Source organism: Balaenoptera borealis (assembly GCF_965194805.1).
Source record: "Balaenoptera borealis genome assembly, chromosome: 1".
Taxonomy (NCBI): Eukaryota; Metazoa; Chordata; class Mammalia; order Artiodactyla; family Balaenopteridae; genus Balaenoptera; species Balaenoptera borealis.
Window position 1 is genome coordinate 72,819,151 of NC_138860.1, and position 22,097 is coordinate 72,841,247.

The 22,097-nt window shown below is 44.4% G+C and overlaps 1 protein-coding gene across 1 annotated transcript; it reads right to left on the reverse strand.

Moving 5' to 3' along the window:
* Window positions 1-1,850: 1,850 nt before the first annotated feature.
* Window positions 1,851-21,659, reverse strand: MGST3 (microsomal glutathione S-transferase 3). The gene is made up of 6 exons (XM_082407611.1): window positions 21,544-21,659; window positions 7,227-7,350; window positions 6,030-6,103; window positions 5,124-5,181; window positions 2,810-2,882; window positions 1,851-2,098 (listed from the first exon to the last, which is right to left on the reverse strand). Exons 2-6 carry the CDS (start codon window positions 7,341-7,343, stop codon window positions 1,962-1,964), a joined length of 459 nt encoding a protein of 152 aa, XP_082263737.1. The 5' UTR covers window positions 7,344-7,350; window positions 21,544-21,659; the 3' UTR covers window positions 1,851-1,961.
* Between the last annotated feature and the right edge of the window lie 438 nt (window positions 21,660-22,097).

Below are 22,097 nucleotides of genomic sequence, written 5' to 3' on the forward strand. Positions count from 1 at the left end.
TGTATACCAGAAACTAACACAACATTATAAATCAACTATACTTCAATTTTAAAAAAAGAACCTTATACAGTAAGTATTATCATTATCCCCAACCTACAGCTGAGCAAATGGAGGCTTAGGGAGGCTAATAAACTCAAGGGCATATAGCTACCTGCAGGGGGGGGGGGGATACTTGAGGTTCAGTATGGAGCAACGGTAGACTGGTATGGTTCTCTAATTTCCACCTATAAAAGAACTCAGAATGTGTTTTTCCATAGAAATAAACTGACTCTTTGGAATGTACACTGCGGAACAGCAGTGAGTGGAAGCAGTACTTATGCCCTTTTTTTTTTCTCCACGAGACCAGGGAATTTAATAGAAACTAGCTGGCCAGGCAGGGTTATTCTCTATGGCATTGATACAAACTGGATTCTGCCCAGCCCTTGGGTGCCCTGGAAGTGTGTTTGTGGAGGAAACAGGGAAATGAAAAGGCAGAGCTCTGGGTTCCCCACTTCAACCACAGCACCCTTTCATGTGTTGGGTTCCTTATAAAACTTCCTTTGAGCCCATTCTATAATAGCAAAATGACAAAGATGGATCATATTACTTTGAAAAGCATACCCTGTTAAGACTTCAAACAAAGGTGAAAACCCAACTTTGTCTCCATGTCTCCCCTGCCCTGCTTCGCTGATGCCTATACTCTGATGAGAAAAGAAACCTTAATAAGTTCTCCAATCTCTTTAGGTGCAGTTCTTATCAAACAAAAACCAAAAAGGCAAAAATCAAAATAAAAAACAACCCAAACCACAACCCTAGCTTATTACAAATTTTTAATTATATTATCTTTTTAAGTCAGGAACAAAGAAAACCGTACCATTCATCACCACCATCATTTCATAAAGGGACATTTTAATGTAAAAAAGAATACAAGTTAAAGCTTTATAAAAACAGTCCTCATTTTTCTTATTTTGCTCTCCACTGGTGAAAATTTCTCATGAACCAACACTGATCTAGTCCAGCTTTCTCATCCAATGCCCTGAGGACTCCAGGCAGTCATCTAGCCAAAGCTGACCATCTTCAATTGCCGACCAGGGCATTCTATCCTTAAATGTTTTAGCTCCTCGAAGTGGTAGTGGGGTACAATGGAAAAAGCATGGATTTGAGAGTCAGGCCTGGGTTCAAATCCTATCTAATCCTCAAAGGCTACTGAACACTTGAAATGTGGTTAGAGCAACTAAAGAGCTGATTTTTTTGTTTTATTTATATAGTATAGCATAAATTTAAATGTAAATAGTCCTATGTGGCTAGTGGCTGTATTGGAAAGCACAGATCTAGACACTATTACTGTTAAGTAGTTTAGGGCCACATTCATTTCTGGAACAGCCATCTCATTCTGCCAACTCGCGTTGTTCTCCAAGTCAGCTAAAACCTTTTAAGTCTTCCATATTTTGTTGCTAAGGTTGTCCTTCCCCATTTGTACCTATGCAATCAGATCTTTGCATCCAAATGCAGGAAATTAGATTCATCTCTATTAAGTTTCATAACCTTAAATTTAGTCTATCACTTCAGTTTTTAAGCATTAGAAGCAATCTTCAATAGAGATTTTTTTAAAATCCTATGTATTAGCAAGTGATAAGATAATCTTATAACTAGCACTAAAAGACTTTCTTCGAGCCCCAGTTTTTCACTGCTGTGGCATGACTATGAACATATTTCCACAAATAGACCTTTTTCCAGCTCACACATTAAGTAAACATCCTCTGGCAGGGTGAGAAGGAGTGCTTAATACCTGTGGCCTCTCTCTCATCTACTAGGAACAGGCTACTTATATTTTAGATAAAGACTCAAAAAGAAATAAGTGAGAGTCAGGGTTAGGTATGAGGCTGACGCCAGGTAAGTTTTTATTTAGGGAAAAAAAAAAAAGTCACTGAAAATAAAAGTCAGTCAAAATGAATGAGAGTTTCAAAACACCCTATAACTCTTTAATGGCAGCTTTTGCACCCACCGCTCAAGCCAGTTCTAACCCAACCAAGATGCTGGAAAGCAGAGCACACCGTGGTGCCCATCAGGCCAATGAGGGCGATGAAGCTCAAGGCTCCCCGTTTCCGCTTTCTAGGTTCTAAAAAAGAGGAAAGAGCAGAAGTTACTGGGGGTGCTCCACAATGACAGTGCTGTCAGCATCCACCAGCCGTTCTGTCAAGGCACTTGGGGTTGTACATTAGACCATCTAGTCTTAGGAGGCCAACCAGCTCCTCAGCCTAAGCTGTCAGTATGTTACATACTGCATGCAAAGTCGTGTGCCACAACAGTATTGAACTTTAAAACACGTTGTGGGATAATAATTAGAGCAACTTCGCTCCAGGATCTTTTGGAGTTTTCCCTCTTCCAAGAGGTAAGTCCAGCCAGAAGAATCTCTTCCCCCTTCTCTCTCAGGCACACCATTTATAGTACTGATTAGGAGCAGGGGATCTGGGGTCAGACTGCCTGGGTTTGAATCCTGGCTTTCTAGTTTACACTTAGTAGCTCTGTGACCTAGAGTCTTAATCTTTCTAAGCCTCAGTTTCCTCATCTATAAAATAATATTATCTATGTCACAGAATTGTTGTAGGGCTAAATAGCATATGCAAAGTTCTTAGAACAGCAACTGACACATTGAAAATGCAGAACGCGCTTTGTTACTATTCAAAGGTTAATAAAAAGAAAGAAGATAACAGATCTTTCACCTAAATATCAAGTTACTTTCCCTCTTCTTAAAGCCCTGCTAAACAGGAAAATATAGTAGTATAAGATTTTAAATTTGTTTCCTTGACAGATGTCAATATGTCCTTACCTCCTGTGTAATAGCCATAAGCATAAAGAACTCGTCCAACAATCCAGGCCAAGCCCAAGCCAGAAACTACACGCTGAAATAAAAGGGCTCTGTTAGTTATTTGCATGAAAGAAACAGGCAGAATTTTATTAACATCTAGGATTGATTACACAATGTTTTAACAAAGAGTTAACAGTTTTATGGATATAGTAAAATACTCCCTACCAAAGTTAGGGTAGAATGAAGTTGTTTCAGTCAGGAAAATCAAAGCGCTGTGATCCTTCTGTGAACTGCTCAGAGACCTGGGAGGTGATTGCTGGCCTTCTCCTAGGTAGGTGGGATGGGAGGAACCTCCCGGCCTGCCCCAGGGGACTCAGTGTGCTAGAGCACAGGGGAAGGAGAGGCAGGCCTGGGGGTCGCGGAGTAAGCCAGGAGAGGAAACCGACTGAAAGGCAGGACTAGGGGAGGAGCCCTGTGGACAGGAGACGGACTGCACACCCCACGGCTGCGTGCTGCTTCGTCTCAGCCAGGTCCCCTCTGGGAGGGCTCTAAGGGGCTGTGCTGTGGCCCACGCATAGGCATGGGGCTCCACTAGAAAAAGTCAGGGGAGTGTGTCATGTTGTGAATCCCAGAACATGTGGTCTTGGAGGGGAAAGTCTCCCCATTCCCGACACCCTTGGGAAGAGAGAGTGAAAACTCATGCAAGATGGGAAATCCTTCCATTTGGACACCCTGCCGGGGTGACCAACCCATTTGGTCTAAAGGAGACAGGGGAGAGGAAGAGAGAGGGTGTGTGAGGATGTGAGTCACTGGGCGTCACTGTCCCCAGCTGTCTTTTCAATTTAGCAGTGGCATCAGTGGGGGCGAGGTTCCTACTTTAGGATTTTTATTTGTTTGTTTTGATGATTTTAGGGAAAGTTAAGTATCAGTAGGAGCATGAAACAACTATAAATAAAACCCCCAGGCGCACAAGTCACTATCTAGAAGCTCTGTAGTTTCTGCCAGGTCTCTCTTTAAAGTCGCATAATTACCGTCAACCCAGGAACAATATTAGGTGCTTGTCTTCAGAGTAGTCTTAGAGTATTTCCAAGAACTAAGCACAAGGAATGGGATCTAGGGAAGTGGGACAGGAACGGGGCTGGGGTGGACATCAGGTGATGCCTAGAGAGACCAGCTAGTCTGTTTAGACCAGCTAGCCTATTTACTTGCTAGGATTGGGGCTCTTTAGAGGCACAAGAAAGAAACATCTTCTCTAAGAGAGTAGCAGATTTTTCTTTGAAAAAAATACAAGACTTTGAGGTCATGAACTATAGATGTGCCATTCTGGCAGCTGACAAAAACAGCACAAGGCCATTCAGGTACAGACCAGAGGCTTATGAAAGTCTCAGAACCAGAAATGTGAGGTGCCAGCACTCTGGTCTGAACTCAATGGAGGGGAAATCGGGGCCCTGAAAAGGAAACACTTTCTGTGTAAGGCAAGACCCCAGTGGCAACTAATCAGGCTCAGATAAACTTTCTTTATTTAGATAAGGTGTAGTGAGGACCAAACCTAAGGCTCACAAGGGCCATAGCGGCCTACACGGCCCCGAGGTCCACCCTCACCTCCAGCCCTCACCTCCTGCTCACCACTGAAGCCGCACCGCTCACTGTGCACCACACAGACCAGGCAGGCAGGCTCCTGCCCCAGGGCCTGGCCCTGGCTCGTCTCCTGCCTGCAGATGTCTGGAGACATCTGCAGCACCTGCTCCCTCACCTACTGCTTAAGTGTCACCTTCGCATCAAGGCGCTCCTCCTGACCGCCCCACTCAACACTGTCCCCCCCGTCCCCAGGCACTCCCTTTCCACCATCCCTGTTTTTGCTTCCTCTGTGGGGTGCATCACCTTCTAACATGCTACACGATGTCCTTGAATTGCTTTTTGTCTGCGACCCCAACTAAGAGTCAGCTCCATGAAACCAGGAGCCTTTGCCTGTTTTGTTCAGGTGTCCAGGAAATGTTCGTTGCATGAATAATGTGGCAAAGGAAAACTCAATGGACGTGAACCTCCTAGGATCAGAGAGACCTGGGTTCAAATTCTGATTCATCTACTCTGTAGCTATTTGATCTTGAGAAAGTTACATAGTATCCAAGAGGTTTCTCATCTGTAAAAAACGGGAAAAATTCTACCTACTTTAAGGAACTTTGTAAGAAGTAACTGAATGAAATTCTTTTAAATACATGGTGCCTAGACATTGAAGATGTTCATTAAAGTTTCATTTCCTCTTCCCTCCTGAATGGCTCAGTGAATTAAATCTATTAAATCTAATTAGATGAACCCCCTCCCCGGAAAAACTTACTGGGTGGTAAACACCTCCGACAGCTAGAAAAAATAAGAAGGGAGGGTACACTTCCAACCTGGAATAGATAGAAAAAAAAGGTTTTTTTTTCCTTTAAAGTGCTCTGTATGTCTATGTAAAACTAAGAACCCTTTACATTCTTACTTGCCAAGTTAGAAACTTGAGAATAAAAATAAACATTGACCAGAGGCAGAAGGCCTGACCGCTAAGATCCACCTTCTTTTGCTCTGCTTGGGATTAGATTAGAGGTAACTCAGAACACAGTGAGTCAAAGATCTCAAATCTGACAAACTGATGAGGCGAATTAGAGTAGATTTCCTTACAGAGCTCAAAGCCTCTCAACCCCTAGGCTGGGAGATTCAGTATCAGTTTAGAGTGAACTTGCTGCAAATACTGCAGATGAGTAATGCAGCATTAAATTCATGTTTGAAAAGGGCATTGGGGGAGGGATGAAGTGGGAGGTTGGGATTAGCAGATGTAAGCTATTATATATAGAATGGATAAACAACAAGGTCCTACTGTATAGCACAGAGAACTATATTCAATATCCTGTAATAAACCATAATGGAAAAGAATATCAAAAAAGAATATATATATATTTATAACTGAATCATTTGGCTGTACAGCAGAAATTAACAACATTGTAAATCAATGTTACTTCAATTAAAAATAAAAGAAATGGAAGAAAAAAAGAAAAGGTCATCTAGAATCCCACCATCCTAACAACTCTTAATTTTGCTTAATATTTAATCTGTTCACTTATACATTTTTAATGATACTTTTAATGAGTATCCATGATCGTCATCGTTGCTATTACTCAGCAAACAGAGTACCAAGGGTCGAGGTGTTGGACAGAAAACACCCACTCTGCAGATGTCTTGGGGGCCGGGCAGGGCCAGCACTCACGTGTTCTGGTGGGCCCGCTGAATGCAGTTGAAGAGGTGTCCGTTTTCAGGGTCAGTGCTATACATTGTAGGATACTGTTAAAACAAAGTGTGTGTGATCAAATGGTCAAGTGTAGCCTTCAGTGTTGAGAGTTAAAATCAACCTTAAAGATAATGTATCCCAAAGCATCTTCTGCCATAACCTTGGTCAGATGATCATTCAATTTCTGCTTACATGCATGTGGTGACAGAGGTCTCATTCTCAGAGGCAGATTCAATCTGTGTCTATTAATATCCAGTGACAAGAATATATGTCTGTGCCATTCAAGGGGTAGAGGCAGCTTGTGCCAAATTCGGGGTTTTTGTTGACGTTATGCCATCACTGGTGGCTTTGGGATGCATTACAAGGATGCCATTGGGAAATAGCTCCTTCCCAAGAGTCAGCAAATACCACATCCTTTTAAGGTTCCCCTTAATGGGGGAACAGAAACTGAGTGTGTGAGAGTTTTAATGTGTCCATCAAAATAATAAACTAGACATGAAAACTTTAAAAGGAGCTCTAATTATAAATTGCTCAAAAGAAGTAGGCATTTAACATTGCTCACCAGGGACAGCTTCAGTAAGTATCCCTTCTAGATCAGCTAGAGCTAAAGGAAGCATTCAATAGATCTCCTCCCTATGTCTGATGTCCAAACACAGGCTAACTCAGCACCACGTGCTTCTCTTCTACTTGGGAAACAGGAAAATCACCAGAAGACATCATTTTAAAGTGGCACACCAGGAAACAACTGCTATTTAACCCCCTCCACCCCCCGTTTTATTTTTGGCCTCACTGTGAGGCTTGTGGGATCTTAGTTCCCTAAACAGGGGTCGAACCTGGGCCCTTGGCAGTGAAAATGCAGAGTCCTAACCACCGGACAGCCCGGGAATTCCCTATTTAACCCCCTTTAGAAAATAACTGTCTTCCTAGCAAAGAGCTCCAGCCAAAAGCACACCTGGTCTTTTTACAGAAGAGACAAAAGTAAAACAAGATGGAAATGACTCTCCAGAAGGGCCCCATATTTCTTGCCTTCCTCCTGCCAGACAGGGGCAGAATTTCTAATAGGAACAGGCCTGAAACTGCCACCGCTGACCACTAGCACCTCACCTTTCCCTCCACAACTGAAAACAAGTTCTTGCCCCAACGAACCCACAGAGGCACCGCTGTGTTCCCACTCACCTCCACTTTGTACTTCTTGCGGGCCTTGGAAACGTTGATGGCTAGATGAGTTACCATTATGAAGCTGGCAGCACCAGTTAGAATCACGAAACCATATTCCTTAGAGAGGACGGCCATCCTGACTCTGTGGGAGAAAGAACACATTCAGGCGCCACCTGGCACTGTGGGCTCCAAGCTGCAGGAGGCCTCAAGAGTGGGATGCTTTGTTACCAGCAAACGTATCGCTACAGATCAAAAAGAGGCATGAGTGATCTGATGGTTCTAAGAGGTAGAGATATTACTGTATACCACCCAGCAGAATTAAAAAACGATTCAAGTCTGCGATATACACACAGAAAAGTTCACGATCACATTGTATATTCTCTTTTGTGCCTGAGTTCTTTTGATCAACATTGCATGTATGAGATTTATCTAAACCATTGCAGTAGTCACTGCTATTGGATGGTCTGGCCACTAAAAACCACAATTTAAAAAAATATTTAGCAAGGCAAAATGCTAAAAGATATACTAAGTTACAGAGAGAGAGACAGAGAGAGAGAGAAAGAGAAAGAAAGAGAGAAAGAGAAAGAGAAACAGAGAGAGAAACAGGATATAGTCAGTATGTACACAGTGATTCCAAGTTTTTCGCTTGTATGTCTATTGGCATTGGGGACACTCTGAGGGCAGGAACCCTAGGGCCTCCCTTGGATCCTGAGGCACGTGCTGTTACAGCAGCAGAAATATCACACTTGTAGGGAAGGGATCAGTTCTAGTTCTTTGAAAGCAGAGCAAGGCTCTGGGAAGCTCTTGGAGAACCCAGATTCTTCATCAAATTAACACTTCAAAACTAACCCCATGATGTGTTCTAGTGCCTGCAATGCAGCTTATTTTGAAATGCATCAAAAAATGATGATACAAGCTAATATAGCAAAATATTAATGCTAGAACCTGGGTGGTAGCTATATGGATGTTCACTATACAATTCTTCCAACTTTTCTGCATGTTTGAAAAATTTCACATGAAATGTTTGGAGAAAAAGCTCATCTCCGCATTTTTCAGTGTTCAGCAATTTCAGCTCTTTTAACTCTTGTCCTGCTCCAGGAGGAAAGAAGAAAGAAGGAAAGAAACATACCGGAGATCAAGGAGAGGAAAACCTGCTGGGTGGGAAGAAGCCCTAATAAATTCAGAGTAAGTTAGTGCTGCCCTCCAGTCTATCTGAGCATTGATCACCAGATGTCTGAAGGGTCAGAGCACAGCAGGACACAGAGAAATAGCTACAATGCTTCCAGAGATCCTTAGCTGCTGTCTCATCACGTGCGTGGCTGCCACAGGCCAACAGCTCCTGTGTGTATTCTGTCTTCAGTTTAAAATTTCCATCCCTGGGAATTCCCTGGTGGTCCAGTAGTTAGGACTCCGTGATCCCACTGCAGGGGACACAGGTTCGATCCCTGGTCAGGGAACTAAGATCCCGCATGCCACATGGCGTGGCCAAAGAAAAAAAAATTTCCACCCCTGAAAACTGTTTGGCTGCAACCTCTCCTGAAAGCCTGGGAAGGTTACCCTGCTCCAAAATGTTTTAGTCATCCTCACAAACAACCCAACAAGATGCTAATACCCCTATTTTCCAAAGAGCACCCAGAGGTTAAGTAATATTCCCAAGGTCTGAAAGAGAAAGTATCCGAGTTGGGATTCAGATTTAGGTTCCAATTCAGTTCCAATGTCCCCTTTCAATCCCACTTGACGATTTAGAGCTGAACTGGCATTGGGATCACAGAATCTTTCTCAGTGTGGAATTTGGGGCCAGCAAACACGTCAGTTCTTTAAAAGTAAGTTTCCCTTAGGTCTGCAAAATAACATTTGGAGCCAAAATCCTAAAATCTGCCCACCCCCAACCATGTTTCACAATAATTCCCGTTAGTTTCCCCTGCTATATTCGTTCTTTACCTAGAGCTGCTCGCGGAGGGGCACCCAGCATCCCCTCCTCCGGGACAGGGGACACACACTGGAAAGGGCCGTCCCCATGACTCAGCATGGGAATCACCTCCAGGTCAGCCTCTCCTGGGCCATCTCGTGTGGCTGCGGAGAGCAAGGAGCCTTTGGCTGCCTTCCAAGCTTCCCTGCCCTCATTCTCTTTTAGAATTAGTCCTTTCCAGAGTTTAGAAAATCAGCTTGGGGAGGAAGCTTTGGTAGTAGTTATTAAAACAAAAATATGGGGTGAATACTGAACACCTCTTTGAAAATAAATAAACATGACTACCTGATATCCCTGGGGTTCAACACATCTGGGCCAAACAGGCCACTGAAAACGAAGCTGTCTCTAACTTTGTCAAAAGCCGCCTGTTTAAGAACGATACAATTAAGCATATCTGGTTTAGGTCAAAGTGTGCAAGTTGAAAGTCTGTTCAGACCTCACCTTTAGACAGGAGGCTAGGCTCTCTCGCAGCCTGGGGTAACCTTGTGTTGGTGCAGACTTTTCAGCTCATTTTTCCTCTCCCCCCAAATCCCATAAGCTCCATTTTACAGAAAAGGAAATGGAGGCTCAGGTAGAGAGATGAGGGCAGAGCTAAGACCAGAGCAGGTTTTAGAATTCTTCCCCAAATACTCCAGCAAGCCCAGGCAAAACATTAGAATTCGGTGGCTCGGTCACTGGCCTCTGTTTTTCTGGCCTGTAAGGATTTGGGTAGGAGAAGCTAGGTGGCAGGACAGAGAAGTGTCCTTTGAGTAGATGTTTCTATTGCAGGCAATGAACACTCAGAAAGGCAACCGCTCAAAAACCTGCAATTAGAAATTAATGTTTACTACTGACCTCCTCTTCCAAAGTATAAATGCAACCTGGGAGGTTACACTTTTAGGCAGTCACACCTAAAGTGAAAGTGACTCTCCTCACACTTTGGTACGGTGATAGGTACTGAGGGGAAAAGAATCTAGGTGAGGGCAAGCAGAGCCAGGAACAAGACCTTTGAAGGACAGAGAATTTACAGTAAGGGAGACCCAGAGTCCGATGCTAAAGTGGGTGGTGTGCAAAGGACAGTGTAATCGGTCAGGAAACAGTGAGCGTACTAGGGGCAGGAGGAGAGAGGCGGCCCTCTCCAAGGCTCTCCCTGCAGGAGCCCTGGACACACCTGCATAGGTGCCAGCGCCAAGCGTGTTCAGCCCGCCCTGACACCTCCTTGCACTTTCAGCACATGAGGAGCCCTGCTTCACAGGCCATTGCAGCCAGCACTTCCCAGCTGGCGTGATCAGGGCTAGAACAGAAAGAGCAGCCAATTGCATCAGATACTAAGCTCCCGTGAGGGAGGGACCGTGTGTGTGTCCGGCATCCCCCGTGCCAAGCACAGAGTGTGTGCTTATAGAAAGCTGTAGAATAAATAAAGCAAGCTGTAAGTCCAGGTAGCTTTCAGAATGCGTCCTCCGCTCTGCACAGTGCCTGGCATAAAGTGTGTGCCTAACCCATGTCAGTTTCCTTTTTTCCCCTCAAAGCATCTACTGAAACAATGGAAGCAATTGGATGTATGAATTCCTGGAGAAAGAGGAGATCAGAACACAGAGAAAAGCTCTGTCGCTACAGCTGCTGAAAACATAAATCCAATAGGGACTGCAAAATGCTTAAGGCTTGTCCTTTAAGGACAGAATCAGTTTAATTCACTTAGGGTTCAAAAAAAAAACTTCGTCATTTGCTAAATCCTTATTTTCTGAGGAATCCAGGGCAAAGAGATGCACGCTCCCGCCCCGTCACGTGGGTGCGGGTGCGTACACTGGCGAAAGGGGAGGTACCTCGGCTCACAGCAGCCACGTTCCAGGCAGCTCCAGCCACGCCCGAGGTTGGGCCGGGCCCGCAGCTAGCAGATAGCTCCCAGGGCACAGGCTTGAGAAGCTGATACGTGCAACACAACCTCTTTCTGACATGAGCACGCATTCGGACTGCACACTATAGTTTGTTGATTACATACCTGCTCTGTGTCACTGGCAACCCGTATATCCACCCAACAAGATAAGGTTCTTGGGGGTGGGAGCTCTGCCCTAGACTTTGCCTTCTACATGGTGATAGACACACAGCATGCAGTCCAATGGTCCTTTCGGAGCTGAACTTTCATGACTGGTATAGATTACTTTGTAACTCACTTGGTTGTATAATAGCACTTGTTAATTATCACGCAGTTTCCGAGGTTAGTCGCACACCAGCTGTAAAGATTAAAATTTATGATTTGTACAAATAAAAATTTATCTAGTTACTTTGTAGTATTACACGCTGCTGGGAGAAGTGTAAAACAGAACCACCTGGAGGACAGCCTGGCGGCAGGCAATATGCTTTACATTGTTCATAACCTTTTGCTCATTAATTCTACTGGGAATCTGTCCTGGGGTAATAATCAGGAAGGCAAACAGATTTGGTTCAAAGACATTCACTTCAGCACTATTTATAACAGCAGAAACAGAAATGGTATAGATGTCCAAACAAAGAGGACTAATTAAATAAATAATATATCTGTAAAACAGAATAGTATATAACCATTAAAAATGGTGAAAGATTAAAGATGGTGAAACAGACTTAATATACAGCATGTTAAGTTAAAAAAAAAAGAAAACAAAAAGTGTGTATCTAGTTTTCTCAATAATAGAAAAAAATTAAAGAAGAAAATATCAAAATCATAAGCATAGCTATTTCCAGATGGCTAAATTATAGATTTTCCTTTGTACCTTTCTATAATGTGCAAAATGAGCAAATATATACCAAAAAAGTTATGTAAAAACATGGCCTGACAATAATTAGTAATCGAGGAGACAGGAGGAATAGACAGTATGTTACAAAGGAACCAAAGAATCGGACCTGATTTTTAGCTTGAATCCTGTCACTTATCTACTATGTGCAGTATAGAGACAGCCTTGCAGGTAAGGGGGCAGTTTTGGAATCACATTGTCTGGGTTTGGAACCTGGATCTCATATTCCTAGCTGTGTGTCCTCGGGAAAATTCCTCAACGTCTTTCAAGCATCCTTGGTTTCCTCACTAGTTAATTGGAGATAATCATGGCACCTACCCCACAGCATATAGTTGTTGTAAAGATTAAATGGGAACACTGTCTCTAAACACCCATCAGGATGCCTGTCACATAGTAAGTACTCAATAAATGTTATATATCAGGTTATACTATGTGTGCTAATGTTCTGTTAACTGTCTTTGCCCTGATTCAGTGATAAAAGCGGATGTTCGAATACATGATGATGAGATACATTTAAGAATTTATAATTTAGAATTATCATTTTAAAATAGCAAACAAAGCTTAGAACTACATATATTCCCCTCCTTTTTGAACTCTTAATAGCCAGCCATGTTATAATATATTATCTGAAGGGCAGGAGTATTCAGAAGGAAGCAGGCTTCTAGTACAGACTACGGAAATCAGCAAACTGCAGTCATGCAAACCCTCCCTGTAGCCAGACATGCTTATCCCTGCATGGGGCTGAGCATCCGTTCATTTACTTGTCCAAGTTTATTGAGTGCCTACTATGTGCTACTCAGTGGGCCCATGCTGGGGATGAGGTGAACAAGCCAGACTTTGGTCCCTGCCCTCAGGAAGCTCATGTTTTACTGAGGAAAGCAGGCAAATAGGTAAACAAATACCCAATTCCAGATTTTTCCTTCATACCAATGATCAGAAACTGTGTACAACCCCCCCCACCCCACCCCAACAAAAATGAAACTAAAAGGGTTGGGGAAAGGCAGAGATAGGACAGAAGTGTTTCTGTTCTCTCTTCACTTATTAGTAACTAGAGAGGTGTATGCTCCTAGTTAACTGTTTCCTGGCAGTCTTGAGTCAAAATAGTTCAGCTGAGAGAACAATTAAGTTGAAGGTTTAAAAGGAATTAGTTTTTCTTTTTATTTAGAAAATTCGTGTCACTTATTTAATAGTAGAGATCCTTTTGGGAATGTTTTTATTCCTAGCAGACTTGAATACTGTTTATGATTTGCCTTTTCCCATGGGAAAAGCCACAGGAGTAGAGACGGTGGGAATTCTGGAATTAGACTTGTGTTCAGACCCCACCTGTGGGACCCTGGAAATGTTACTTAATTTTTCTGCCAAATGGGAGAATACTATTTACTTCACAGGATGGTTTGAGGAGTTAAATGAGATAAACTAGACTAAGCATCTGGTATGAACCCTTAATAAATGTTGGTCCAAACACAAAGACATTGTACATCCTGGCAAGTGTACATGTCTGTCCACATATGTAATACTTCCTAAATAAGGAGATACTGATTTTTCTACAAATCTATAATGTGCTCTGACTTAGAAATTAGTTCTGATACTGTTTGGGATAGATTCAAATTTGGCAAAAGGCTGGTCTACTTAGATTCCTGACGTGGACAGCATAATGACAGACGGAGTTAGTTTCCTAGTGTGGACAGCATGAGTCCCAGAACACTTAAGTCACTTACTCAACCACAATATACAAAGTGCTTACTCTGTGCCAGGCAATGTTGAGTTGTGGGAGATACAGCAGTGGACAAGATGGGGGTCCCTGACCTCAAGGCACTGACACCCTAATGACGAGAGAAGACTGACAACAAATACGCAAACAAAGGCAACCTGAGAGAGTGATGACTGTTATGGAGAACATACAGGGCGGTGATGCGGAGGGAACGGGGTGGAGGTGGGGCTACTCCAGCAGGATCATCTGGGGAAGATCTTTTCTCTGTGGCCAACATCTGCACTGACACATGAATGAGGAAGAAGCAGCCACACAACGTTATGGGGAAAAGAACATTCCAATCAGAGGGAATAGCAAGTGCAAAGGCCCTGGGTGAGGAAAAGCCTGGACCCCAGCACATGGTGGGAATATCAGGAAATAAGGTTAGAGAGGACAGATCCAGATTATGAGAGAGTCTTTACAGGCCAGGTAACAGTCAATACTTCTTGCTTCTCCCCCAATGGACTAAGATGAGATGCGTAGAGGAAGAAAGGGTATGCAATTAAGTGCCAGCAGAGGAAGCATCACTTCCCAAAGGGAAAGGTGTTTGACCAAGCAAACATGCACCATCATTAACTATGCAAGCCCTCGGGTGGATTCAACTACTGCACGTGGAAAGAGCTTTCCAGGTATGAAAAGGGACCAGGAACGGTACAGACCCTAAACGTAAGGAAGAAAGAGTTCTGAAAAGGAAGAAGTGGACACTTCTGTCAAGAAGCATGAACAGGCTAAGAATATGCCTTTGGCTTTGGTGAGGGGGAACCCTGGTTTTAGGGAGGTGGTAGAAGGTGGAAGTCCATGTGTTGAGGGTTAAGAGACAAGTGGGCTGTGAGGTAATACACATCAGGCAGTTCTCCCTCCTAAATGTGCTCACACTGTCCAGGCCTGCCAGTATGGCCCCATGCAAGTCCTACCACTTGCCCATGCAGACTTTCCTCCTCATGGACCCTCACCAGCCACAGGCTCTACCTTTGGATGTTGGCACATTTTGAGAATACTTTAGAAACAGAATTATTTCTACAACAGATATTTTTAAACAGCAGCATTTCTGTGTGTAACTTTTTTATTTATCAATATATATATTACTGGCCAAACATGACTTTCTGAGGACATATCAGGTTGGAGGAAAAAAACTAGGAACAGTATTTGAAGCAGGTGGGGCATGGGACAAGGGGCAGCAGAAAAACCCCAGGCCACAGTGGGTGTCTAGGGGTAGATCGGAGAACACTGGCGCCCTGGTGACCGGTGGGGCCTTGAGGTCTATGGGACAGCATAGTGGAAGGAAGAGTATTTGAGGCAACAACTCTTTGGTGCATCCAGTGAGTAGACACCCAGTGGATTTTTAAAAAGCTACAAGGCACCGTTGTAAAGTCTTACTTTAGGAGTGATCAAGCTTGGACTTAAAATGAGGCAGTGTTGGTCTCACCCCTAGAAGATATGCTCTATTCCAGTGCCTGAGTTAGCAACATGGAGTTTCATTATGATATTTGGCTAAGGTACTCTCCTATAGGAATGTGACTGACAGACTCACCTGGAAACATCACTACTCCAGCGCTTATACTTCGCTCAACCTTTCCGCCAATTCCTGCTTCTGCCACAGCTTGCCTTATCTCACTGGGGCAGGGGTTCCTTCAGTTACAAAAGGGTTACTCAGAGAACTTCCTGAACTACATTCAACGGAATACTACTGGGGTAAAACTCTCCTTCACTTATTTACTCCACTCCATCTTAGCTGCCAATAGAAATTCCCCAGGGCACAATCAACACTGCACAAATGGAGCAAAAGGCAGGCTTTATCATTTGGGCACTGGCCTCAAATAATTTATGACTTCTGAGCCATGAAGTTACAACAACTTGTCTTCTCCTAGATGAAAATCAAACGTCTTAAGGGAGATAGGATTTCAACTTTCACCTCTCTCTTTGCCCTCAAACAAATAAAAGCCAGTGTGGACAATGGTAACCCTTACTTCCATTTGCAAGATTGCTCCCCTCCAACTCTACTGCAATTTCTCAGCAGTCTTTTTTTTTTTTTTTTTTTTTTTTAATGCATCAGGAATGGGACAATGCTAAAGCACTTACAGACTGACTTGGAGCCATTCCCCAATGTTTCATTAAAATCCTTATTTGGCTGCCTGTACTATTAATCCAATCTTCATTATATATGGTCCTTTATTTTATTTTATTTTTAAAATGTATTTATTTTATTTATTTACTTTTGACTGCGTTGGGTCTTCATTGCTGCGTGAGGCTTTCTCTAGTTGCGGCGAGCGGGGGCTACTCTTCGTTGCGGTGCACAGGCTTCTCGTTGCGGTGGCTTCTCCTGTTGTGGAGCATGGGCTCTAGGCGCGCGGGCTTCAGTAGTTGTGCCACGTGGGCTCAGTAGTTGTGGCTCGCGGGCTCTAGAGTGCAGGCTCAGTAGTTGTGGCGCACGGACTTTGTTGCTCCGCGGCATGTGGGATCTTCCCGGACCAGGGCTCGAACCCATGTCCCCTGCATTGGCAGGAGGATTCTTAACCACTTTGCCACCAGGGAAGCCCCGGTCCTTTATTTTACATGGCATTTTCATGAGAATAATACAAGGATGGTCACTTAAAGGGCTTCATGTGATCACATCAAGTGGATCTCCATGAGTCTCCAACACTGGGAGGTGGTTCCAAAAGCTCTGAGGTTGTGCTAGGGGTCTACTCTTTTAATGAGGTAGCTGTCCAGCCTCGTTTCTGCCTCCAAATGGATCTACAAAGGAATAGTCCTCAAAATTATTCCTAGGCAAGGCAGCTGAGCCCATACAAAGCTAAGTGGAGAAACTTGAGATCCCAGAGGCAAGCAGCACAAAGGTAATTCCCTGTTTCCATGATGGGAGAGAAAAAAAGGAGAGTCACAGAATTTATTTGGGTCCATCCTACATTTTCAAAATGCCAGTCTGGTCAATTCTACAGTACACAGATGATAAAATCTGTTTGAGTGTCAAAGTTTCAAATGGCAGTGAGATTTTTAAAAGAGTACATGGGGGCTTCCCTGGCGGCACAGTGGTTAAGAATCCACCTGCCAATGCAGGGGACATGGGTTCGAGCCCTGGTCCAGTAAGATCCCACATGCCGCGGAGCAACTAAGCCCATGCGCCACAACTACTGAGCCTGTGCTCTAGAGCCCACGAGCCACAACTATTGAGGCCCGCGCGCCTGGAGCCCACGCTCCGCAACAAGAGAAGCCACCGCAACGAGAAGACCGTGCACCACAACGAAGAGTAGCCCCCGCTCGCCGCAACTAGAGAAAGACTGCACACAGCAACGAAGACCCAATGCAGCCAAAAATAAATAAATAAAATAAATAAATTTATTAAAAAAAATTTAAGAAAAAAGAGTACATGGACAGTTAAGGAATAATAACCATGTGAAGAAAAATAACTATTCCCCGCAATTGTTTTGCATATTCAGTAAATATCACTCCAAGGGCTAAAAATGAAAAGTTAGTTGAATAAGCAGGCCATTATTTGTCCAGCCTTGAATATTAACTGAAGTGAGGCAAACAGCAGAGGCAGGTCATAAAGTGGGTCTTTCCCGGTTTCTGATATTCTTTAATTCCTCATCAGTGTTGCTGGCAGAACACTTGGAAAGTGGAAGCACGCTACAAGTTAGGGGGGATGGAAAGATCTGTCTTCTTAAGAGATAAATGTCCTATAAATCCAAATATAGTCAATTTTATAGTTAAGTAGCCACAGCTTGCAATATAAAATATTCAAGTTCCACATGTCATTTTAATTCCAACACTCTCGTGAACTGTCTGTGCTGACGAAAATGACTACATTCCTGCGCTGGCTGAGAGCGGGAGCGGGAGGGAAGGACCAGCCTGATGCTCGAGTCCAAGTGAATGTTTCTTGGTTATGTGGGATGAGCCTGCATTGACACAAATAAACCATGTTAAGGCCAAATAAGCAAATTACCTGCTCTTTTCTTCTCTGGAGTCTGACTTCTGTGTGAAAAGGCACTAGACACATACGCTTAACTGAATCTCCCCTGGGAAAAACTGGTAATTCAGCTCTTCAGGAATCTAAGAATAGTAGATTGTAAGACAGAACAAATCCTAGGTTCCCCTGTTTGTAGGATGACAAACTTTCCCAAACAGATTCTTGACCCAAAAGGCCCTATGGGCGAGAGTTCCTTGATGTGCTGACCTAAAAGCCCTGAGCCACGCTGGACCATCTGGAGCCCAGCCTCCAGGGAGGTGTGATCCCAGGGACAGGCTGCAGGACATTTCCCATAGTCTGAAGGCACCAATCTCAGAGGACAGGGAAGAGAATGGGAAGAAGTTATGGGATGCAGAAGAAAATAAAAATCTTGTAACAATTCATTCAAGGGAGCTGATCTGACAAAGTCAACGCAGGACAAAGCGTTTCACCTAAATGGAATGCTCACTTTAAGTCCACATCTACCACCTTCCTCAGTAGTGCCTTAGAATGATTCCTTTCCTGATGTATCCCTTACTGAATGCTGGGTACCACGTGCAGTGCAGGGCTACAATGGTGAACAAGACTGAGAAAGAAGGTCCTGACCTTCCAGAATACAGAGTCAAATGGAGGGAGACAACTGAGGAGGATCATGAAACAGGAAGGTAACAGATTGAGCTAAGGGCTCTGAAGGATGTAACAGTGATGTGAGACTGAGCACACAGGTAGAGAAAACAGCAAGTACACAGGCACGGAGATAGGAAAGGGGTTTACTTGTATAAGGATGAAAAAGGAGACCAGTGTTGGCTGAAGGGTAGTGATATAGCCTAGAGGAAGAGTGGTAGGAGAAATCAATGATTATTAATAACACTTATTATTAGCACATATATTACTTAATGTGTGTCAAACACTGTTCTAAGTAGTTCATCAATATTAACTCATTTAAACCCTCACAGCATCCCTATGATATATTATTACTCCATTTTACAGATGAAGAAACTGAACATCAGAGAGGTTAAGTAATCTGCCCAGGGACACGCAGCTATAAGAGAGAAAGCCTGCATTCACACACAGCCAGGCAGTGTGGCTCCACAGTTATGCTCTCAACCCTTGGCTGTATTGTCTCTCAATGAGGTTGGGGAGCAAGTTTGACCACACTTGACCTCTTTTGAAACTTTTCTACCTCTCCGGACCCTCTCCTGAGCATAAAATATATTAACGAGAACAGAAAGCTAATAATTAACTCCAAGTCTGTGACTGATTAAAGCCTGAGAGCTTTCTAATTGGAAGAAGAAAAAAAATTGGAAAAGGTCCAAAAAGGAATTTTTTTTTTTTTTTCTTTTTAATGAGTGTCAGCACTGCAGTATGACAGGAGGAGAGATTACAGGGAAAAAAAATCCTCCCAACTTTCGGGCATACAGGTTTGCAAAGGGCAAAGCAACACAAAAATTGGCACTTCATTTTTACATCACGATTTCCCTATAACCTGTCCCTTAACTGGAATTATATAGGAACTGAGGGGCAGAGTGAAACTAAGCCCTGACTTCCCAAAGAGGAAAAAAAAAAAATCTCTAATGAGTCACATGGACACCGTTTGGATTTTCCATCACAAGAAATGTGGGTGGATTGTATGCAGTGAATTCTTAGCAGCTGCTGAACAAGTCCCCTCCAGGCTACCAGCCATTCTGAATGAAGGAACTGCATAGGCTGCAGGCTCCTGCCTGAAACAGGGGTCTAACTCTTCAGGCCTGTCTGTACTTAGAATGAAGTTGTGTCACAATCATTCACATTTCTTAGGCTGGAGAAATAAAATAACACTATTAAATAAAAAAGAGTGAACTAAGTCACCAAAATATTACAACACAAGTTCCAGTTAATAAATGGGTCGGCTCTAGAAAGAACTCAGAGCGTAACAGGGGACGGATGATTCTAAATGCTGAACTCCTTAAAGGTATTTGCAAATGTATTTGGAAGGTAGTACAACTTCCCCACAGGAAGATAGGCACATAGACACTGTAAGAGATAGCGAGGGAAACACAAAAATTCTATTTTACACAGCAGTAACCTACCTGGTAACTGCTGAATTCTCCTTTTTCGGGAGGATGGTATACTCATAAGTAGTATTAATGAAACCAGTTGTAAAAACCGTAGCAGTATATTCTTTTAAACACATATTACTTTAAAAAATGCTAAATGGTTCATGGTCAATTGTGGTTGGCAAGGGTGTTCTGAATACAGATGCAGAATATTTAAATAGAAATATAGGGAAGAATATATTTAAATATTGCTAGCTGTGCAGTAGGCACTAAATTACTCTTTGACAGATTGATTTGTCATCCACTTCATTCCAGGTTTCTCCACATAGGTTCAGTCTCTTTGCTATCCTCCAGGTTAAGAGGTTCCCCTTCATGGACTGTGTCTCTGCAGAACTCTAAACTGGCAGGATTAAGTCTAAATAAGGGGGAAGACTGCCCTTCTCCAGTTTTGTTCCTTAATCTAAGGAGGTCCCTGCAGTGCAGTTTCTATGACTGGGCACAGTACCTCTACACAGTACCTCTGTTTTATATGTAGTAACATCATTTGTGGGGGGAATCACTTGGCAAAGTTTTCTATTTCTGTAACATTGTCAGGAGGGAAGCTTTACAGAACATCTTCCCCGGCTGAAAGTATTTGTTTGGATTTTAGATGTAAACTTATTTAACTCTGTTAAATTTAACTCCTGTGAGAATAAACATTCTTGATCTCCTGACTCAGATACTAGGCTCTCATCACTGAATTCGTTGACCTAAGCATAGTCTGTAATTTTGACCAGTAACCTTGGGTGCTTCCCAGAAACTGTAGGCTCCCAGTGATCTACAGATTTCCCAAGAGATGCCCTTGTTTCCACCGACAGAGGAATCGAAAACCTGCGGCAATTCCACATGACCACGCCCAGGTCTACAGCACCTGCAAAGAGCCATATATCTGCAGAGCAGTAAGTGTCCTTCCCTCCAGATCTCCCTTTCTCCAGTTAGGGGATTAAAGCCGCAAGCCCGTAGCTCTTTTCCTACCCACCCTCCTGTCTCTGCTTTCCTTTTACCTCCCTTCCCACACTCACTTGTCCCCTAAGCTACAATATAGCGGTAAACTCGTGACTCCCAAGGAAAGTGATAGCAGAAGCCAGAACTTCGGAGAATGACTTACCAACCAGCCTCCAGCCCCTTCCACCGCCCCGCAGTTGCCCCACCGCTGTGGCCCTAACGCTCCCTGCAGCAACACCAGATGAGGGAAATTCTCTGAAATCAACCTCAACAAAGACTCCGCCTCCTCTCCTGCTCTAAGGCAGCGGTAAGAAATGACCCACTCGTCGGTTCCAATTCAAACATACGACAAACGTTTCTATGAAACCAGGGGAAAACAAACACAATTCCCTGGGAGACCCTCCCGGAAGGTCCCTAGCAACACATGCACATCCGCAGCTGGCGCAGCGCTCGCAGGCCACTTAAAAAACCTGTGTCACCGATCAGGCCTGCACTGCCAGCTGCCCCTGCAGTGCCCTGCCCACCCCTCCTGTGCACCAGAGATGCAGTTGGCAAGGTCAGGTGGGCTCTGGGAGGCAGAAAGAAGGAGCCCGGCGTCCGCACAGCCCAGGGAGCAGAGGAGAGAAAAGGAAGTAACTGAGGAAGGGTTGACCTTGAGAATCTCCCTGAGTTTTAGATAGCGAGGCCGGCCCAGCTTAGACGCTCCAAACCCACTACATCATGGGGAGGATGGAGGGCAAAGGGGATGGGAAGGTAGAAAGGAATCTACAGACAAGAAGGGAGAGAGAGAGAGAGAGCGAGTCCCTATTCAGCTTGGGATGGCCGAGATACGGGCGGTGCCCAGCGCAGGAGCTGAAATGCCTCCGAGGCCCACGCTCCTCGCTGCCCGCAGGTGCGGGGACTCACCTGGATCACCTTCGCTCGGCTGGTGCAGAACGCAGTGCGCAGCGGAAGTGTAGGTGCGGCACCCTTCGCCTCCTGCAGAGTGGGGCGTGGCTCGGAGTAGTCCCCGCCCCCTCCCGGGGCAGCGCGAGGCCACGCCCTGAAGGCGGGGCTCTGGGTGTCCGAGAGAGCTCTCTGAGCACCACTTCTGGGCCGCTGGTCTTGAGGCAGAGACTGCATTTTCTTCCTCCTCACCGTTGTCCACAGATTTACCCCTCCTACTCCCAAATGCATTTATCTGTTCCTTTCAGCAAATGCCCTCGTGGCCGCCTTCCTAAACTGTCCCAGCCAGTTCATACTTCTCGGATTGAGTTTGCAGCACGGTAGCACGGTAATAATTTATCCCCACTAGAGCCACCGTAGCTTGCTTCTAGGGGCTCTGGGGTGAGGGCGGGGGCACGGGTTTGCAGGGCGCGTGCGGGCAAGGGGGAGGTCACCAGAGCCGGGTGGCAAGGCTGGGATGGGTGCGTTCTGGCTGCGTCTAGGGTGTGCGGGGCGCTCGGTGTCTCAGATTGCTA